The 18,468-nt window shown below is 46.0% G+C and overlaps 1 protein-coding gene across 5 annotated transcripts in view; it reads right to left on the bottom strand.

The window, feature by feature from the left end:
• The window catches only part of LRP1B (LDL receptor related protein 1B), a 1,609,743-nt gene that overhangs the window by 239,924 nt on the left and 1,351,351 nt on the right, over positions 1-18,468 (bottom strand). For all 5 annotated transcript variants that reach the window (XM_019480601.2, XM_059727405.1, XM_059727406.1 and 2 more), the window contains one exon: positions 16,807-17,006. In XM_019480601.2, coding sequence (XP_019336146.2) covers positions 16,807-17,006 — 200 coding nt within the window. The remainder of the gene's footprint in view (positions 1-16,806; positions 17,007-18,468) is intronic.

The following is an 18,468-nucleotide window of genomic DNA, read 5'->3' as shown; positions in this document are numbered from 1 at the left end:
AGTTCTTCCTAATGTCCAGTTTAAATCTGCTCTCTGCTAGCTTGTGGCCATTATTTCTTGTAACCCCCGGGGGCACCTTGGTGAATAAAACCTCACCAATTCCCTTCTGTGCCCCCGTGATGAACTTTTAGGCAGCCACAAGGTCGCCTCTCAACCTTCTCTTGCGGAGGCTGAAAAGGTCCAGGTTCTCTAGTCTCTCCTCGTAGGGCTTGGCCTGCAGGCCCTTAACCATACGAGTGGCCCTTCTCTGGACCCTCTCCAGGTTATCCCCATCCCTCTTGAAGTGTGGCGCCCAGAATTGCACGCAGTACTCCAACTGCGGTCTGACCAGCGCCCGATAGAGCGGAAGTATCACCTCCTTGGTTCTATTCGTCATGTATCTGCTGATGCACGATAAAGTGCCATTAGCTTTTCTGATGGCTTCGTCAGACTGCCAACTCATGTTCATCTTGGAGTCCACTAGGACTCCAAGATCCCTTTCCGCTTCCATGCCACCCAGCTGGTCATTTCCTAGGCAGTAGGTATGCTGGACATTTTTCCTCCCTAGGTGCAGCACTTTGCATTTCTCCTTGTTGAACTGCACTCTGTTGTTTTCTGCCCACTTTTCCAACCTATCCAAATCTGCTTGTAGCTGTTCCCTGCCCTCCAGCGTGTCCACTTCTCCACACAGCTTTGTGTCATCCGCAAACTTGGACAGAGTACACTTCACTCCCTCGTCCAAGTCGCTGATGAAGACATTAAAGAGTATTGGTCCAAGGACCGAGCCCTGCGGGACCCCACTGCCCATACCCTTCCAGGTCGAAATCGACCCATCCACCACAACTCTCTGGGTGCGACCCTCTAGCCAATTCACCACCAACCGGACTGTGTAGTCATCCAAGTCACAGCCTCTTAACTTGTTCACCAGTATGGGGTGGGATACCATATCGAAGGCCTTCCTGAAGTCTAAGTATACGACATCCACCCCTACTCCTGTGTCCAGGCGTTTCGTAACCTGGTCATAAAAAGAGACTAGATTAGTCAGGCATGATCTGCCTGCTACGAACCTGTGCTGGTTTCCCCTCAGCATAATTTGTCTTGCCGGGCTCTCGCAAATGTGAGCCTTGATAATTTTTTCAAAGACTTTGCCAAGGATGGAGGTGAGACTGACTGGCCTATAGTTGCCTGGGTCCTCCTTCCTCCCCTTGTTGAAAATGGGGACCACATTGGCCCTTTTCCAGTCCTCCGGGACTTGCCCCGTGCGCCACAAGCGTTCAAATATTCCTGCCGGTGGCTGTGCAATGATGTCAGCCAGTGCCTTCAGTACCCTCAGATAGAGCTCACCCGGGCCTGCTGACTTAAAGGCATCCAGTTCTTCCAAGTGACTCTGCACCATCTCAGGGTCTACGCATGATAGTCTGGTGCCTTGCTGCTGCCTCTCTACCATCCCAGTGAGAGACTTGTCTTGTCCCTCACTTAGGAACACTGAGGCAAAGAACTCGTTGAAGAGTTCAGCCTTGTCCCCCCTGTCCGTCACCAGTTGCTTCTGCCCATTTAGTAGGGGTCCTATTCCTCCCTGGGCCTTCCTTTTACTCCCTATATATCTAAAAAACAATTTCTTGTTATCCTTTACTTGGGATGCCATCCTCAGCTCCATGGTTCAATTCTAGTTTTCAGAGGAACAGATTCTGGGAGTTATAAACCCATCAGTCTCTACTGTAAGCCTGTTTTCATCATCCTTAACCATCTAGCCAGAAGGCCCTTCATGCTTCTTCCTGTATCTGCCTTCAACCCTGCTTCCTATTAAGCCTGTGCAAATAGGGAAGTATTCAATTCAGATTTGGATTTGGCCAATTCAGAGGACAGTGATTTGTTTTGGAAATTTGGATCACTGTCCTGAATCGATTTGGCCGAATCATCTTGGGAAGATTTGGCACTGATTTGGAGAGATTCAGTGATTCAGAACGGCCGGGGAGAGACAGGCCAGGTGGTAGCAGGTTCTCCCGTGGCTCCTCCAGCTGTGCCTGCCTCTTCCCAGGTGCAGGAAGCCATAGGAGAAGCCCTCATAGCTGCCCTGCCTGGCCCCATTCCCGCCTGTCCCCAGTCTAGTCGCAACATTTTAAAAACAAACAAAAAAGCCCCGCACTCATCAGCAATAGCAGCAGCTGTGTGGGCTGTGGGGCCATGTGGCAGAGCCCCCCATGCAGCCTCTGTTCCGCAATCTCCCCCCCACCCAGCCCTGCCCCCGCTGGGTGCCCTGCCTGGCTCCAGCATCCTGGCAATTAAAAAAAAAAGCCAAAAAAACCCAAAAAACCCAGTGCTCACCAGATCTGGCAGTGGTGATTGGGGCCTCTGGGCACTCATGGTAGCACTCCCCCTCCCCACACCCAGCACAGGGTAGTGGGGTGCAGTGGAGATTGTGTGGCAGCTGCCCCATGGTGTGAGTGCTGTGTAGTTTGGCAGGGTGCCACACACTGTCTGGGGCCACTGGGGCTGAGCCGTGCCAGGCTATGGCTGAGAGCTAGAATCACCCCAGCTCCCAGACAGCGTACAGCACCCTGCCGAGCCATATTGTATCTGCACCATGGGGCAGCTACTGCCCGGGTGCCAAGCAGGTGGGGGAGAGGGTGATCCCTGCTGCCCCACACTGCCCTGTACTTGTGGGTCTCTGCCACAAGTCCTCAGAGGGCCCCAATCACTGCTACCAGAGCCAGTGAGTGTGGGACTCTTTTTTTTCCTTTTAAAGTGCGGGGAGGCTGGGCTTGGCAGGGAATGGGGCCAGGCAGGGCAGCCATGGGGGCTTCTCCTGCAGCTCTCCAGGCTACACCCAACTCTGCCCCAGCAGGGGGAGCCATGGGAGCTAGGTCCTGTTGCCTCTTGCCCAGCCAGTGCAGGAGGGTGGGGCACGATGCAGGCACAGCTTGTTCTGGGAAGCAGCGGGGGATAGCCCCTGCTCCCAGCGCTGCCGCACCCACATAAGCACTGGGTGCAGGGGCTCTGCCCTGCTGCCGCTTGCCCTCTTCTGCCTGGAGTGAGCCATGCCCGCATCTTGCCCCCACACCTGGCAAGCGTCAGCAGGGCAGAGCCCCCACACCCAGTGCTGCTGTGTCCCCGTCCCATATCTCCCAGACCTCTCCTTGAGTAACATGCTCCCCGCCCTTCCTGAGCAGCTTGTCTAAGCTCCAATCCCTCCACCCCAACCCCAATAGACTTACCAGCTGGAGGCAGCCATCAGCTGCCTGTTTAGTCTATGGCCAAATCTCCAAATTGGCCAAATCTTTTCCAAAGGTTTTCTGAATTGATTTGGATGCTTTGAATTGATCTGAAACTTTTACTTTGTCTTCTAATTCAATTCAGATTCAGTGATTCAGTCCCCAAGTTGAGCCAAATTTCCTCCAAACTGAATCAGCTATTGAAGCTTTGCACAGCCCTATCTCCTATCTCTCCACTTCATGCTAGCTTCTCTTTTGTAGCTTCTCTATGTTTTTGGCAAATTGAAAACTGCTCTTATCCATGTCTTCTCTGGCTTTTATCACTACTTTCCACTCTTACCTCTGCACTGAAGCTGAGTGTAACAGGTCACCCTCCCCGGCGCCATCTTTCTGGTTATCTGAGCCTTATGTGGGACACCCTTGGGGCCTGCTTTGTAATTTTTCAGTCCTGCCCTAATCTCACTTGCCACGTCTTGATGGAATATTATTTTTTCAAGTGGGAGACTGCCTATTCTTTTGGGTATGTTGCGGTCTCTCCTTTTATGGCTTGACCCCTGTTTTCTCTGGCTAGGCCTCCCCTTCCGAACCCACTAAACAGGGTTTGACTCTGAGACTCTAGCTTTTCTATTTTCCTCCAGTTCCTGGAGGCTTGTGGCCCCCCTTTCCTGCTTCACTATGGATCCTGGCACTCCCCAGCCCAGAGGCATGGGAGCCAGACCTACAGCCAGAGGGTTATGGGTTCAAAACCCAGTGGCAACCCTAAGCCTGCCTCTGTAAATCCAAAAAGACAAAATATAACTGCACTCTGGTGCATTAGACCTTCCTGGCCTTTTTAATATAGTCCTTCAAGTACTGGGGTTTGTGTCCCCCAAAAGCTGCACCCTCACTGGCACCAGTGTCTGCCCCAAAAGCTGTGCTCTTGCAGGCATTGGGGTCTGTGCCCCCCAAAAGCTGAACTCTCACAGGTGTTGGGGTACCCACTCCATAGAGGGTCCCCAAAATGAGGCCTCCTCTGTCCCCTAATAGCCTCTCCCAAACCTCCAGTCTTATAACCAAAAGAAATATGGACAGTCCCATTCAGGTGCAATAACTGCTCTCACTAAAATAATAGAAGAAACCATATGATCATGTCAGCTTATGTTAATGCCGGATTCGTGTTTCGGATCCCATCCACTGGCTTCCAAGACATCTGCTGCCTCTCAGGGTTCCACAGTCCCCTCTTCCAACTTTTGTACCGCTCGCCAAGCCTCTCCCCAGGAGCTTTGGGATGCACTCCCTCACCTTCAGCTGTCTGCCCCCCTACTGGTGCTCTTCCCTGAGTTCTTACAGTCCTGCCTCTTCTGGTCAGCTGACTAGTTGGCCCAGCCCAGCCAAGCCATTAACCTCTTTCGCCCAGTTCTCCAGGCCCAGAAGGTTCAGTCCTTAAAGGAGTGGGCCTGCTTTCTAGTGACAGGGCTAGGGTTCCCTGTTACACTGAGCTAGTTCTTTCTTACCTCTTTATAGTCTGGATGTTGTCAGGAGGAGCTCTATCAACACAGAGGAAACAGTCAAGCAATCCTCATATTTTTTAAAAGTAATTTCAGGAAAAGTTGTGCTTAGGCCCAGTAACTTGGGATGAAGTATATTCAGTGCAGAAGGAATCTTTAGAGATCCTAGCAGCCAAACTCTAGAACACTCGAAGCTGCAATGAGTATATGCAGACTTTTCAGAAGTGTATATCTTGTTTGCATTTATCATATTATCAGAGGGATAACAAAAAGCACATTCCTGATTCAGGTGCCACTACTTCAAACACTGGAGTTACTAAAACTCTTCTATGAAACAGGTGTGCCAGCTGTTTTAATACAGGCAAAGCAATTTTTTTTTCACTAAATCTTGTTTGAACTACTTGAAACCTATTGCTACATTATTAAAATGTGGAGGGAAAGATCTAGGAAGACAGTTCACAAACCTGAATTCAGCCTGAATACTTTGAGTTTGCCCAAATTGTAAAAAGCTAGATTCAGAAACCTATAATGGGACACTTGAGCATGTGTAACCATGGGACAGTTTTAGTTATAACAATCAGCTGATTTTATACATATGTGAATATAAAAAAAGTTATTATAGAGGTAGTTGTTTCAAACCCGGAACAATGGATATGCCCAGACTTATGATATAAACTTTACTTTCCCACTACTCTATCTTCTCATCTGCAACTACTGCTGCTTAAATTTATCAGATACTAGAAGGTGTTATTTGGTAATCTGTTAACTTACTTTCACACTAGACCAGGGATACTCTATTTTCAACCTGCAAGCCAATTCTAGGCAGGGAGCCATGGCATCCATCCCATTGGGGTGCCCACAAATCAGGAAATGTGGTGGTGGGGAAGCAGAGGTAAATAATACTGCCAATCTCCCCTACTGCCAAATTCCCAAACCCCTGGGTCCAGTCATGCCCCATTCCTTCTGCCCAGCCATGCCCTCTTCTAGCCGTACAGTCAGATTGGGGCTGGGCCAGGCCACTCCCTGCTTCCCCCATACCATAACCAGATCAGGGTGGAGCCATGCCCCCTTCTCTCTATGGGGCCAGGCCATAGCCCCTCCCCCATGGGGCTGGGTTGGGGCCAGCCATGTTCCATTCCCCAATAAGAATGGATCAGGGCTGGGCTGCCCCCTTCCCCCCTCTGCACCACTGGCTGGGGCCTCATCATGCTTACTCCAGGTGCCAGATCAGGACCACTGGCTAGACCCAACCCCCAGATAGACTGAGCAGTGTCCATCCAGTCAGCTCAGCAAACAGGTTATGTACCACTGCATTAGACTAATTTCCTGGATTGGGAGAGTTAAATAGGTATAACATTCAGGAAATAGAGCACAGAATAAGCCCTAGAAACCTTTTTGCTTTAACTAAAGTTTTTTAAATTAAGTTTTGACATTACAAGTACTAAAGCATTCTTTTTTTTTGTAATGTGATTTTGTGTTTCCTTCTTAGAAATATAAAAACTCAGTATGGTCAAGGCCTACACCAAATTCACAGTGTCCTGTAGAACTGCTGAACTGGGCTTCCTGGCTCCCTGTAATTGATTGCAAATTTATTTATCTGTGCAAAGCAGTGAAAAATTATAAGCGGAAAAATGTTAAATGTGAGTGAAGTCCAGGGACTGTGAAGATTACATCTCCTGAAGTCAATAGAAGTCAAGGAGAGCTGTGAAGCCTGTTAATCCTAAAAGGTTAAAAAGCTCACAGAAATAAACCAGCTGTGTACTTAACCAGATTAGTGCTTCTATGCTTGTTCAATGATTTGCTGGGCATAAACTAGTGAATACTGCAGTGTTAAATTAGCTAAGCTCTAAAACAGTTTACATAATCAAGCATTATACTTTAAGCAGCTAAGTAAGATCACTGAAGCCCATGGTGCAGTGGTTCTCAACCTTGTTTAGACTCAAGTCACCCTTCATTAGACTCAACCCAGTCCTTGGAAAATACCAGCACTTAGCTTCACTCATTTCTTGATTACAAAACAACAACAACTAATAGAGTAATCTTCTGTTGCAATAAACTCAGAAAGACTTCAACAGGTCAGAACGTTTTTGACACTATGGACTCCTATTTCAAATCTCTGGATTTATATTGGGAATCATGTTGATGTGTGTGACTAATATTGCATAACACTGTTAATGGGTCCATGGTACTCTGGGTGAGAATCACTGGCTTAAAGCCATAAATCACATCTATGCTCCACAAGATCCCTGACATATCTGTCTCACTATTTCACTCTTGACAACCAAAAGTCAACCACAAGAGGGGGAAGTCACGGATACTGATACAAGCACCATGAATTCTGTAAGTAAAAGCAAACACTACTTGATTCTCCTAGAGAATTCCTAAGATCTATAAGGGAGACAAGTATGTTACTTGTTGAACATTTGTTACCACTAAGGACCAAAAGAGCAAAAGAGTGTAAATTGGACTTTAAGGAAACAACCTCACAGTGAACAAATTCTCCCGGTTAAAAACATAGTTGTGTATCCACATGAAATTATGCAGGGAATAAGTTAAACATAATATTTATCTAAGTCAGGGGTGTCAAAGATATGGCCTGAAGGACAGATCTGACTAACGAACACGGATCCTGGTTTTCTCTGACCAAAAAAATCCCCAATTTTCAGATTTAAAAGTGTAACCCAAAATTCACATTTTTCTGTGTTTAAAATGAAGTGCCATTAATACGAATATATACATGTAGTGGCATTTCATTTTTAATATGAAAAGTGGGGATTTTTTTTTTTTAATCAGAGAAAAACAGGATCCCTACTAATGAAGCTCTGTCATCTGGCCCGCAGTGCTGCCTGCTGATCTTAGATGTGACCACATACCACATACAGCGTGCATCAGATTGGCCCTAGAAACTAGATCCAGCCAGATCCAGCACATAGCACCCTGGCCAAGCTGCTTGAAGAAAAAGATGATTTTTGTTTTCTTAGTTGGTCTAATAAAAGGTATCATCTCTGCAACAAGAGTTCTAGAGTTTTTCATTTCTTTTTGTCTCAGAACAATATGGCTACCAAATACACCTTAGAAGAGATCCGTAACATATTAACTATACCCTTGGAGACTGCAGAAGCAGCTAAAAAGAACTCTTTCTTAGTTTGGTATTCTTGTGACTCTTCAAGTAGTGTTTTCTGCATGGATACTTGCAGAAGTGTGTTTCTGTTGAGTGCTTGCACCACATGTATAAATTAGGGGGGTTTTGGTCACCACTGTTTGCTGGTGCTAGGTCCATACCATTAATGCTTTTATGCCACACCCAAACCAATGGCATAAAGGAGAGAGAAAGACCAACCATTTTCCAGGTCCTTCAGTAGTACAGAAAGCATGTGGTATAAAATGCCACACAAGCAAAGAAGGAGGACAGGTTACAGAATTCATATGGACAATACACAGTGATTGCCCTTCTTTCTTCTTCAAGTGACTGAGCCACAAATATTCATAGTTTCATAGAAGTTAATGAGGGAAAACAGGTTTAATATCACCTTGCATGACCTGCCATATATCACAGTCATTAAAGTTTGCTCATCTGTCCCTATGTTGAACCCAAAAAACATATGTTTGACTAACAGCATAATCTGTGTTCCAATAAAGTGAATCCTCCAGAAAGATTTCCTGTGTTAAGGTAAGGCATCAAAGTTTTCACCACTCCATGTAGGTTGTTCCAATGGTTAACCAGGTTCTTAGATGCAAAGGCAATGAAAACTGATGTAAAATCTGGCCTCCATTGTGTGAAACTACATTGCATAGAACTGGTAGTATGACTAGAGGCTGAACTGATGGGTTGACCAGATCAATGTTACAACTGGTTGGCCCAACCAGAATCAAGGAAAATATGTCTTTTTTATGTATATTTAGGAACCTGGCATATTACCAGGATATCTAGGTAAGAATAAGTCAGTCCTAATGCCCACAGGATGAGAAAGGAGTTTAGTGGGGAGCCTGGGATTCAACCATCTATGTAGTAGAACACATAACATTGTTTTGTGAATAATTATTTTTTGACACCCCTACCTGTAAAAGATGTTTTTTTACAGGTTTTTATTGTTCATAGTATATTCAGGGTTGTCTGAAAACAGCTTGCTGAGCTAATATGCAAGGGAATTTAGTTTTCCAGATGCAGAAGCACTACTATGATTGGATAATGAATGCCCTCCCTAGCTCTCTTGACAATTGCCCTTGTGTTATCTATCATTGCCTGTAGATACCTGTGGCAAGGGTAGAAATGCTGAGCATGATAAAGGTAGAGTTCTGAACTTCAGGAAATGAGGATTCATGTGGAAATAAGATTTCTAAAGGACAGAAGGCCTGAAATCCAAGCGTTGTCCCGAGTGCATTCCTCTCCAAGCGTGTGAGGAATGTAGAGGGAAGAAAAATGATATCTGAAAATATGTAGAAGGTGTTTTCATCAATTTAATAAAGAAAATAACTTCTCAAAGGACATGTACCTTCATGGCTATATCGAGCACTGTGGGAAGATGCTCTGAATTCAATCGCACTTACAGAGCATACAAGTTTACAGAGAGTACAAGTGAAGTCTGGTATGGTGCATAAATGCAGAAGGCCATGTGACTCAAAAGTATGGGGGTTCCTCATACAGACATCTCTCATTAAGCATGGAGATGAGGTTTGAAACCTCTCCTGTGGTAGAAAAATTTTTGGGCTAAATTCTATTTCCCCCTCATATATCTAAGAGGAAATGTGCTAAAATACATTTAAAACCTTGCAAATAAGTTGCTGAAAGGAAGGCTCAGTCAGTTGGTGACTGCATCAAACAAAAATCTGAAACAGTGAGTGTGTCCACGAGACATTTACTGCACGGTTGACTAATTAACTATGCAGTAAATGTCTCAGTGTCTACACATGCACCTCTGTGAAGGTGCACAAAACTAATAAACTCTGAATCAGGGTAGCCTGGGGCTCTCTGTTCCTTTAAGAGGAGAAGACGCCTAGCCAGGGAGCACTGCAGGACAGGCAGGGCATTGCAGCTGCAGGTTGCTGGGGCAACAGGCTACTGAGCAATTAGCAGGCACCTGCAGACAGTCAGCTGACCAGAAGTAGGCAGGGCCCTGGCTGCATATAAACCTGAGGATTGGCCTGGTAAGGTAGTCTATCTCTGCTCATTGCAGGGTTAGGAGCTCCTGCCCAGGAGATGAATCCAGGAACACTGGTCTGATTGCATTGCTGCCTGTAGGAACACTGAGGCTCACGGAGCTCACAAGAAGCCTAGCTGGGAGGCACACAAGCACAAAGGGAGAAAGAAGGTTTTCCCTTTTAAAGGGGCAGAGGGCTGCTTTCATTGTTACTTTTTATGTTAAACAGCCCAGGGGCTTTTGATTTATGTTACTGTTTCTACCGATGGTTTGGGATGAGGCTGTAAGGGGAGGTATGGAGGCCTCATTAGTGCCCAGGGGTCACTCAACTGCCTTGATCCCTGTCAAGCTCAAGGCTTAAGAAACTACTGATCCCAGATTAGGCAGAGAGAGAAGGTGCAATCACACAGGGGCCAGGGCCCAGGGGCCTGACAGACAAGCCCCAGGGGCCCGGCGATGGAAGGGACAAACAAGACCCAGAGCCTCAGAGAGCCATGTCTGATTCAGTGGGCACAGGCTAGAAGACCAAGCAAAATTAAAGGGGAAGAGGCTGAGGAGGCCAAAGCCCCACACAGGGAGCAACACTGCACTAACAACTGTGCAGCATGGGGCATGGTAAAGAGGAAGATTTGGAACCACGCAATTACCCCTTAAGGCTTTGTGTGATAATAGAGGCCCAAATGAGGGTGATAACAGTTGATCATAGAGGCCCAGCCAAGTGCCTGGGACTACAGAGGTCCAATCAGGGGCCTAGGAACCAGCAGAGTCTAGTTGAACTGAGGTCACACAAAGACCTGTGGGCAGTCTCCCTATTGATTATTTTTCCATCAAGGCATGACAGGCAGGATAGGAGGGTGCCCTAGGGGCAGAGTGGGGCATGGTCACAGAGCCACCCGGTGGTGTTACAGCCACCTCTGAGACCCTGATGTGTTACATACTCGTAAAATACAATACTACCCTGCTGTGGAGTTTTTTGTGCACAACAGCACACGTGTAGACACTACTCTGGCTGGTAGGGACATAGGGTGCTTCAGTGTAGGGCTAGCCAGTAGGCAGCCACTGTATTGAAGCACCCTCATTCCTCAGTCAGCCTCTCTGCAGCATGGCTATATACTTGGATTTTAAAAAGATCTTCAATATGGTTTTCCATGACACTCATAAAAACAAAAAATGGGGAATTGTGGGCTGGCGGAGTCCACTGTCAGGTGGGTTGGGAACTGACTAAAGGGTCAAACCCAGAGAGTATTAGTGGACGGGTCTGTGCCATCTTCGCAGGAGGTCTCCAGTGGTGTCCCACAGAGTTTGGTTCTTGACCCCATGCTGTTCAACATCTTTATCAATGATTTAGATTAGGATGTTGAAAGCATGCTGGCCAAGTTTGAGGATGATACTAAGTTATGGGGAAAAGTGGTTATACTAAGGGATAGGATGCAGATCCAAGCAGACCTGGATAAACTGGAAAAGTGCAAGATGGGGAACCAGATGCAGTTCAGTAAGGATAAATGCAGGGTGCTTCATCTGGGAAGAAGTAACCAGCAACATGAATATAGGTTAGGAGATGTCCTGGCCAACACAATGGTTGAAAGGGACCTCGGGATTATGGCTGATCACAGGATGAACATGAGCTGCCAGTGCAGTGCTGTAGTCAACAAAGTGAATGGCACACTGGGATGCAAGCAGGACTAAGGAAGTGATATTTCCCCTCTACTCAGCATTGGTGACACTCCAGATAGAGTATTGTGTCCAGTTATGGGCACTGCACTTCAAAAAAGACTCCTGAGAATCTTGAAAGGGTCCAGAGAGGATTAAGGGCTTCGAGGACAAACCTTATAAGGAAAGACGACGGGATCGAACTCTTCCCCAGACTGTTCAGCCAGGGGAAGAGAAGACTGAGTGGGGACTTGGTTGCTGTCTATAAGTATGTAAAGACTGAATATCGGGAGCTGGGAGAAAAACTGTTCATTAGGGCATCCCAGAGAAGGATAAGGAACAGTGGCCATAAACTGTTAGCAGATGGTTTCAGGTTGGATGTAAGGAAGAACTTTATTCATAGATTCATAGATGTTAGGGTTGGAAGGGACCTCAATAGATCATCGAGTCCAACCCCCTGCATAGGCAGGAAAGAGTGCTGGGTCTAGATGACCCAAGCTAGATGCATATCTAACCTCCTCTTGAAGACCCCCAGGGTAGGGGAGAGCACCACCTCCCTTGGGAGCCCGTTCCAGACCTTGGCCACTCGAACTGTGAAGAAGTTCCTCCTAATGTCCAGTCTAAATCTGCTCTCTGCTAGCTTGTGGCCATTATTTCTTGTAACCCCCAGGGGCGCCTTGGTGAATAAATACTCACCAATTTCCTTCTGTGCCCCTGTGATGAACTTATAGGCAGCCACAAGGTCGCCTCTCAACCTCCTCTTGCGGAGGCTGAAAAGGTCCAGTTTCTCTAGTCTCTCATCAAAGGGCTTGGTCTGCAGGCCCTTAACCATACGAGAGTCCCTTCTCTGGACCCTCTCCAGGTTATCCGCATCCCTCTTGAATTGTGGCACCCAGAATTGCATGCAGTACTCCAACTGCGGTCTGACCAGCGCCCGATAGAGGGGAAGTATCACCTACTTGGACCTATTCGTCATGCATCTGCTGATGCACGATAAAGTGCCATTGGCTTTTCTGATGGCTTCGTCACACTGCTGACTCATGTTCATCTTGGAGTCCACTAGGACTGCAAGATCCCTTTCCACCTCTGTGCCACCCAGCAGGTCATTCCCTAGGCTGTAGGTGTGCCGGACATTTTTCCTCCCTAGGTGCAGCACTTTGCATTTTTCCTTGTTGAACTGCATCCTGTTGTTTTCTGCCCACTTGCCCAACCTGTCCAGGTCTGCTTGTAGCTGTTCCCTGCCCTCCGGCGTGTCCACTTCTCCCCACAGTTTTGTGTCATCTGCAAACTTGGACAGAGTACATTTCACTCCCTCGTCCAAGTCGCTGATGAAGACATTAAAGAGTATCGGTCCAAGGACCGAGCCCTGCGGGACCCTGCTGCCCACACCCTTCCAGGTCGAAACCGACCCATCCACCACGACTCTTTATGGTAAGGGTGACTAGAATCTGGAACAGACTTCCTAAGGAGGTGGTGCAGACCCCAATCTTAGAAGTTTACAAGAGGAGACTGGACAGACATCTTGCTGAGATCATTTGGTCTCAGCAGTATCCCTGCCCAGAGCAGGGGGGTTGGAGTTAATGATCTTTCAAGGTCCCTTCCAGCCTTTAATTTCTATGATTCTATGTGGAGTCCGCTGGGTCCATTGCCATCCTGGGCTGCTCTGACCAGGCTCCACATGCTGAGCGAAAATTAATAAACAATCTGACGTTGGAATATCCAAATTATTGGAGATACAGCTTCTTGGATTTCAGACTTCCAACAGCATGAGGTTTGATTTTCACATTTCAAGGGACCTTTCAATAAGAGATCTTTTGAAAAAGCTAAATCCCAAAGCAGTGAGGCGAATATCTACTAAGAATTGAGAAGAACAGGCAGTACAGATAGTAAGTCTAGGGATAGACATTCAAAAATGCCAAGGCAGAATTGATCTAAGTTATGCAGTTTTTTTGTAAGTGGTGTGGTTTAGATCAGTAGCAAACAGAACACACATTCACCCTTTGGTGGGAGGGATGGGAGGGGTGGGAGGAGGGGTGAAAGTCTTAGACCAGATTCCACCATTTTTAAAATCAGTCTATATGTGCTGAGCTTCTATTCTGTTATGAGTATAGACCAGTTTCCAATCACTCAGACTGGTTAAAGTGTAATGTCCATAGCTGGCCTAAAGGGTTGTAAGAATCATATAGCCCTATTCTGATGGAGTTTATCTTTGGTGTGAGAATAGGTTGAGTCTATTGCATTTTTCTCTGCCAGCTACATTTAAACCTCTCTGCTGAGGCATTGTTAATGTTTAGGCATTGTTAATGTTAATATTTAGGCATTGTTAATGTTAATGAGGACCTTCCTGGAGAGGTTCCTGAAGGATGCCATCCGCAACAAGTACGTCAGCAACCTGAGACCCAAACCCGACCAGGGCAAGGTCTTTGATATCACCTCGAAGTGGGATGCCAGCAACCACTTCATGCCGAGCGGGAGCTTCATGCGCTTTGCGGACTGGCGCTTCCTCCACCGCGCCCGCCTCAACTGCCTGCCTCTCAACAGGGCCGTCCGCTTCGGCCACTGGGAGAAGAGGTGCTGGCGGTGCGGCTACGCGGCCGAGACCCTTCCCCACGTGCTGTGCAGCTGCAAGCCGCACGCCAGGGCCTGGCAGCTCCGCCACAACACCATCCAGGACCGGCTGGTGAGGGCCATCCCGGCCACAGTGGGGCAGGTCTCCGTCAACCGCACCCTCCCGGGCTGCAAGAGCCAGATGCGCCCCGACATCGTGATCACCAACGAGGAGGCCAAGAAGATCGTCATCATGGACGTCACCATCCCCTTCAAGAACCGGCGCCAAGCCTTCACCGATGCCCGGGCTCGCAAGCGGGAGAAGTACACCCTGCTGGCCGACACCCTGAGGGGCTGCGGCTACGACATGACGGTCGACGCGCTCATCGTGGGAACGCTCAGAGCCTGGGACCCCAGCAACGAGAGCGTCCTGCGTGCCTGCCGCGTCTCCCCCCGCTACGCCAAGCTGATGAGCTGCCTCATGGTGTCCGACACCATCCGGTGGTCCCGCGACATCTACATCGAGCACATCACGGGCCAACACCAGTACACAGACCCCACCAGGAGAACAGCCGCCAGACCGGACCCAGAGGGGACTGCCTGAACTCCCCCCCTGTGCATCAGATGGACCTTCGCTTCAAGAGGATTCTTCAGCAACAGATGACCCTGCGCCAAGCGAAGAGGACCCCTGCGATGAGACTGTATATAGACTGAGACACTTTTTCTTCGGACCACTTCTTCCACCATTGCGGACCATTGTCATGGGTTTGTGCGTTTCTATCCTCTTTCTCTCTCAGCGTCGCGAACCCTCTCCCTCCCCTTCCCCCTTCCCCTCTCCCCCTACCCCAGGGCTTAGTTGGCTAACTTTGTATCGCCTGTAACCTAGTTGCGTTCCCCACCTCACCCCCATCCTTCTATTGTTAGTCCCTTGCCCGTGCGCTCTGTATTTCCCTATCGGCTTTGTCATCTTTTTTCTTGGATTTACAATCGTAAACATCTTCTAATAAAAGTCAATCTGTTTAGAAGATTTTCCTTTCAACCACAAGAACTTTTTTCTGTTTAGATGAAAATATTCCAATGTTAACTAGTCACTCCAGGAATTGGGGCCCTACACAGAGGCCTACATTGCCTATGAATACTACCCTGAATTCAACCCTGGATTTAGCTCACATGGTACTTCATATTTCATGGCCCTATTCCATTTCTATGTTGCCAACAGACAGAGGGAAAAGGAGTAGGAATAACTGAAAGGGAAGTAGAGCAGAGCGAAGTGGAGAACTTCTGGGAAAAAAAAGAGGGGGTGGGGTTCAATAACCTAAATCTCTTTAGAGCACAGCCAACAAGCTTTGGAATGCATTTTTTAAAGCCTTCTAGCAAGCCCATTTTGCCACGTTACAAAGACTACCATGTTAAAAAGACTGGCAGCTGTAAAAGATATCAAAGAATCAATTAATAACTCTGTACCATTCCAGTAGATATTATTAAAAGCACCCAATTTTGCTGTGTCCCCATGCTCCTATTCTCTATTAATCTTGGTGTGCTGTATGTCCCAGCATATATTTCTTCATTGCTTTACAGCCTTAGCTCTGCAAACAATGAAACCCCCAAACTCTATTGTCTTCCTAGCCTAATATCTCTTCCTCTTTTAGGGTGTGTACACAGACTAACTTTCTGACAGTTAACATTTTTAAGTCGACTTAACTGTCATAGCAAACCCATGAGTGTGCAGCAGAGTTGACTTAAATGCAGCACAAGATAATACACCTCTTGAGTCATATTAGTTAAGTCAACTCTAAGTTGACTTAAACTATGTGTCAGATATATAGAGGAAAACAATATTATTATCAGTGTTTGGGTAGGTAAGCAATCAGGGAGACATTCTTAAGTAAAGTCACTCAACATACTCAATTTTCTAATTTTTCACAGTGAGCATCCTATGTGATATCATCTATAACTCCAAAAAAGAATAGGTCTAAAGACTTACTAATGTTTTAAATGAAAACAAAGATCTTTAGCAATCATTTAGCTCCCCATTTTAAATAAAAAATGATGATGACCTATCTTGACACTTTTATTTAAAACTTTAATAACTTTTAACATTAGAATTTAATGGATTAATATGTTTCTCTCCTAGCTTTTGACTAGTTGAATTGACTAAACTGTCTTTCCCCTTACCTCTTTTTCTTCCTGCTACTACATCGCAAAAGAATAAAATAATTGCACTGTGGTGATGACTCTATATCTCATAATTCAAGACTTTTTCAATCAAAATAAAAGAAAATCTAAGTAAAGAAGTATACTTCATTATTTCTTGACCCCGCTAATTCTTTGTCCTGTTAGCATCCTTTACTTTGCCATAGCTCTGCAGCATGCTTCTTAGAGAAACATTACAAAGAGTAAATGGATAAAAAATAAAATAAAATGGTTTCTTCCTAGAGGATTTTGGCAGCAAACTGCTAAAACAAATTTGTGTCCATAAGGAGTGATTTTAAAATAAGAATTTTTTTTTGTATAAAGAGAAAATAATGAAAATATTTAGAATCAGAAATGAACCTCTTTGGACTTTTTTGATATATAGGAAAACATAAATATGGATTCCTTTCCCGGTAGCATCTTTTAGTTTTCTGCTTAATACAAAACAGTTCATATTGACATTTAAAAAAAAATAGTTACATAAAGGATAAATATGCATCATCATTTTGCAAGTGTAAATATAGTTCAGTTTCTTCTCAATAACTATAAGATAACTCTAATCAAAAATGGGAAAAGTAAAACACTGAATGTTTAACGAACCTTTATGTCTATGAGATCCATCCATGTCAGAAAATTCAATATGATTTTCATCAGCCCAGTAGAGTCTGTGGTTGACATAATCTATTGTAAGAGCCATAGGTCTAGATATCTGTGTCTCTATGACAATAGTTTGATTGGAGCCATCCATTCCCACACGGCCAACATGAGGATACTCACAACAGTCAATCCAGTATAGATATCTAGGAAAATAAAAATGCCAAAATACCAATACATAGTTTTAAAGATGTATTCAGTTAATTTTAGACATAAGACATTTTCCCATAATAGTTTTGTGCTCTAAATAGTTTTTATATGTTTCTAGGGATTTCCTTCTATGAAAACTTCTACACATTAATGGCTTGCTATTTTGGTGAATGGGTCATTCTGTTAAATACTAATGAGTTTTTAAATCAAAATTTGCATCATGAAAGAAAAAAAAATGATAACAGGTTTTGAAAAAGATATACCTAGGACTGCAGCTCTTAAATTTGGAAGAGGAGGGCTTTACATTAGGTTCCAAAGAGGATACTGATCAAAACCTTCCAGCAACAGATCATGCAGTCCAGAGAGGAAAGGACTGGAAGAAGCAACTCAATTCTGGGAAAGGTCTAGAGAGCTACACGACTGCAACAAGTGGCACAAAAGGGAAGCAAGGAGGTCAACATGCAAAATCTGTCTGATACGTGTGGATGGGCAGACTGAAGTGCTCTGGGTAAGAATACAAAGGGGTCCTGGGGAAAGGGACTTAACGGTGGGTGTCTACTACAGACCACCCAACCAGGGGGAATAGCTGGACTGGGAATTCTTAGGTCAGCTCGCAAAGGCAGTTAAGTCAAGGGATGTGGCCATCATGGGTGACCTAAACTACCCAGACATCTGCTGGGAAAAGCAGTCAGCCAGGTCTGACCGCTCATGTAGGTTCCTAGATGAGACACAGCACCTTCACTTAACCCAGGAGGTGCACAGTCCCACCAGGGGAAATGTCTTGCTGGACCTGGTCCTGGCCACAGGCAACGACGTGGTGAGGGGACTGTGGGTCCTAGACCACCTGGATGATAGCGATCATTGCCTACTGAAATTCACTTTCCAGCACAAGGTGTCAAAGGCCTGTAGCAAGGCAGTAGCCCTTGACTTCAAGAGGGCTGATTTCAATGAGTTAAGGAGATTAACAGGAGAGGCACTGAGGTCCCAGGGAGTAGGCGAATTGGGAGTCCAAGACAAGTGGTCATTCCTTAAGAAGATGATCCTCTGAGCCCAAAGGGTGACAGTCCCAATGAGAATCAAAGGGGCAAGAGTGCTCATAAGACCCCATGGCTCACCAAAGGCATTTAGGAACATCTGAAAGCAAAAAAAAAAAAAAAAAAAAAAGAGGTGTACACCTTGTGGAAGGAAGAGGCTATCACCAAGGAGGATTATACCTCCATTGCTTGAGATTGTAGGGGGGACTGTTAGGAAGGCTAAGGTTGAAACAGAACTAAGACTAGCAACCAGGATCAAAGATAACAAGAAGTCCTTTTTTAAATACCTAAGGAGTAAAAAGAAGGCACTGGGTAATGTGGGACCTCTGCAGGACATGCTAGGAAATCTGGTTGTCACACCAGATGACAAAACTAATCTCTTTAACAATTTATTTGCCTCCATTTTTCTGAGCAGGGACTGGGA

Source organism: Alligator mississippiensis, chromosome 4 (genome assembly GCF_030867095.1).
Source record: "Alligator mississippiensis isolate rAllMis1 chromosome 4, rAllMis1, whole genome shotgun sequence".
Classification (NCBI taxonomy): domain Eukaryota; kingdom Metazoa; phylum Chordata; order Crocodylia; family Alligatoridae; genus Alligator; species Alligator mississippiensis.
The sequence above is the reverse complement of the archived record's forward strand: the minus strand, read 5'-3'. Positions and strand labels throughout refer to the sequence as shown.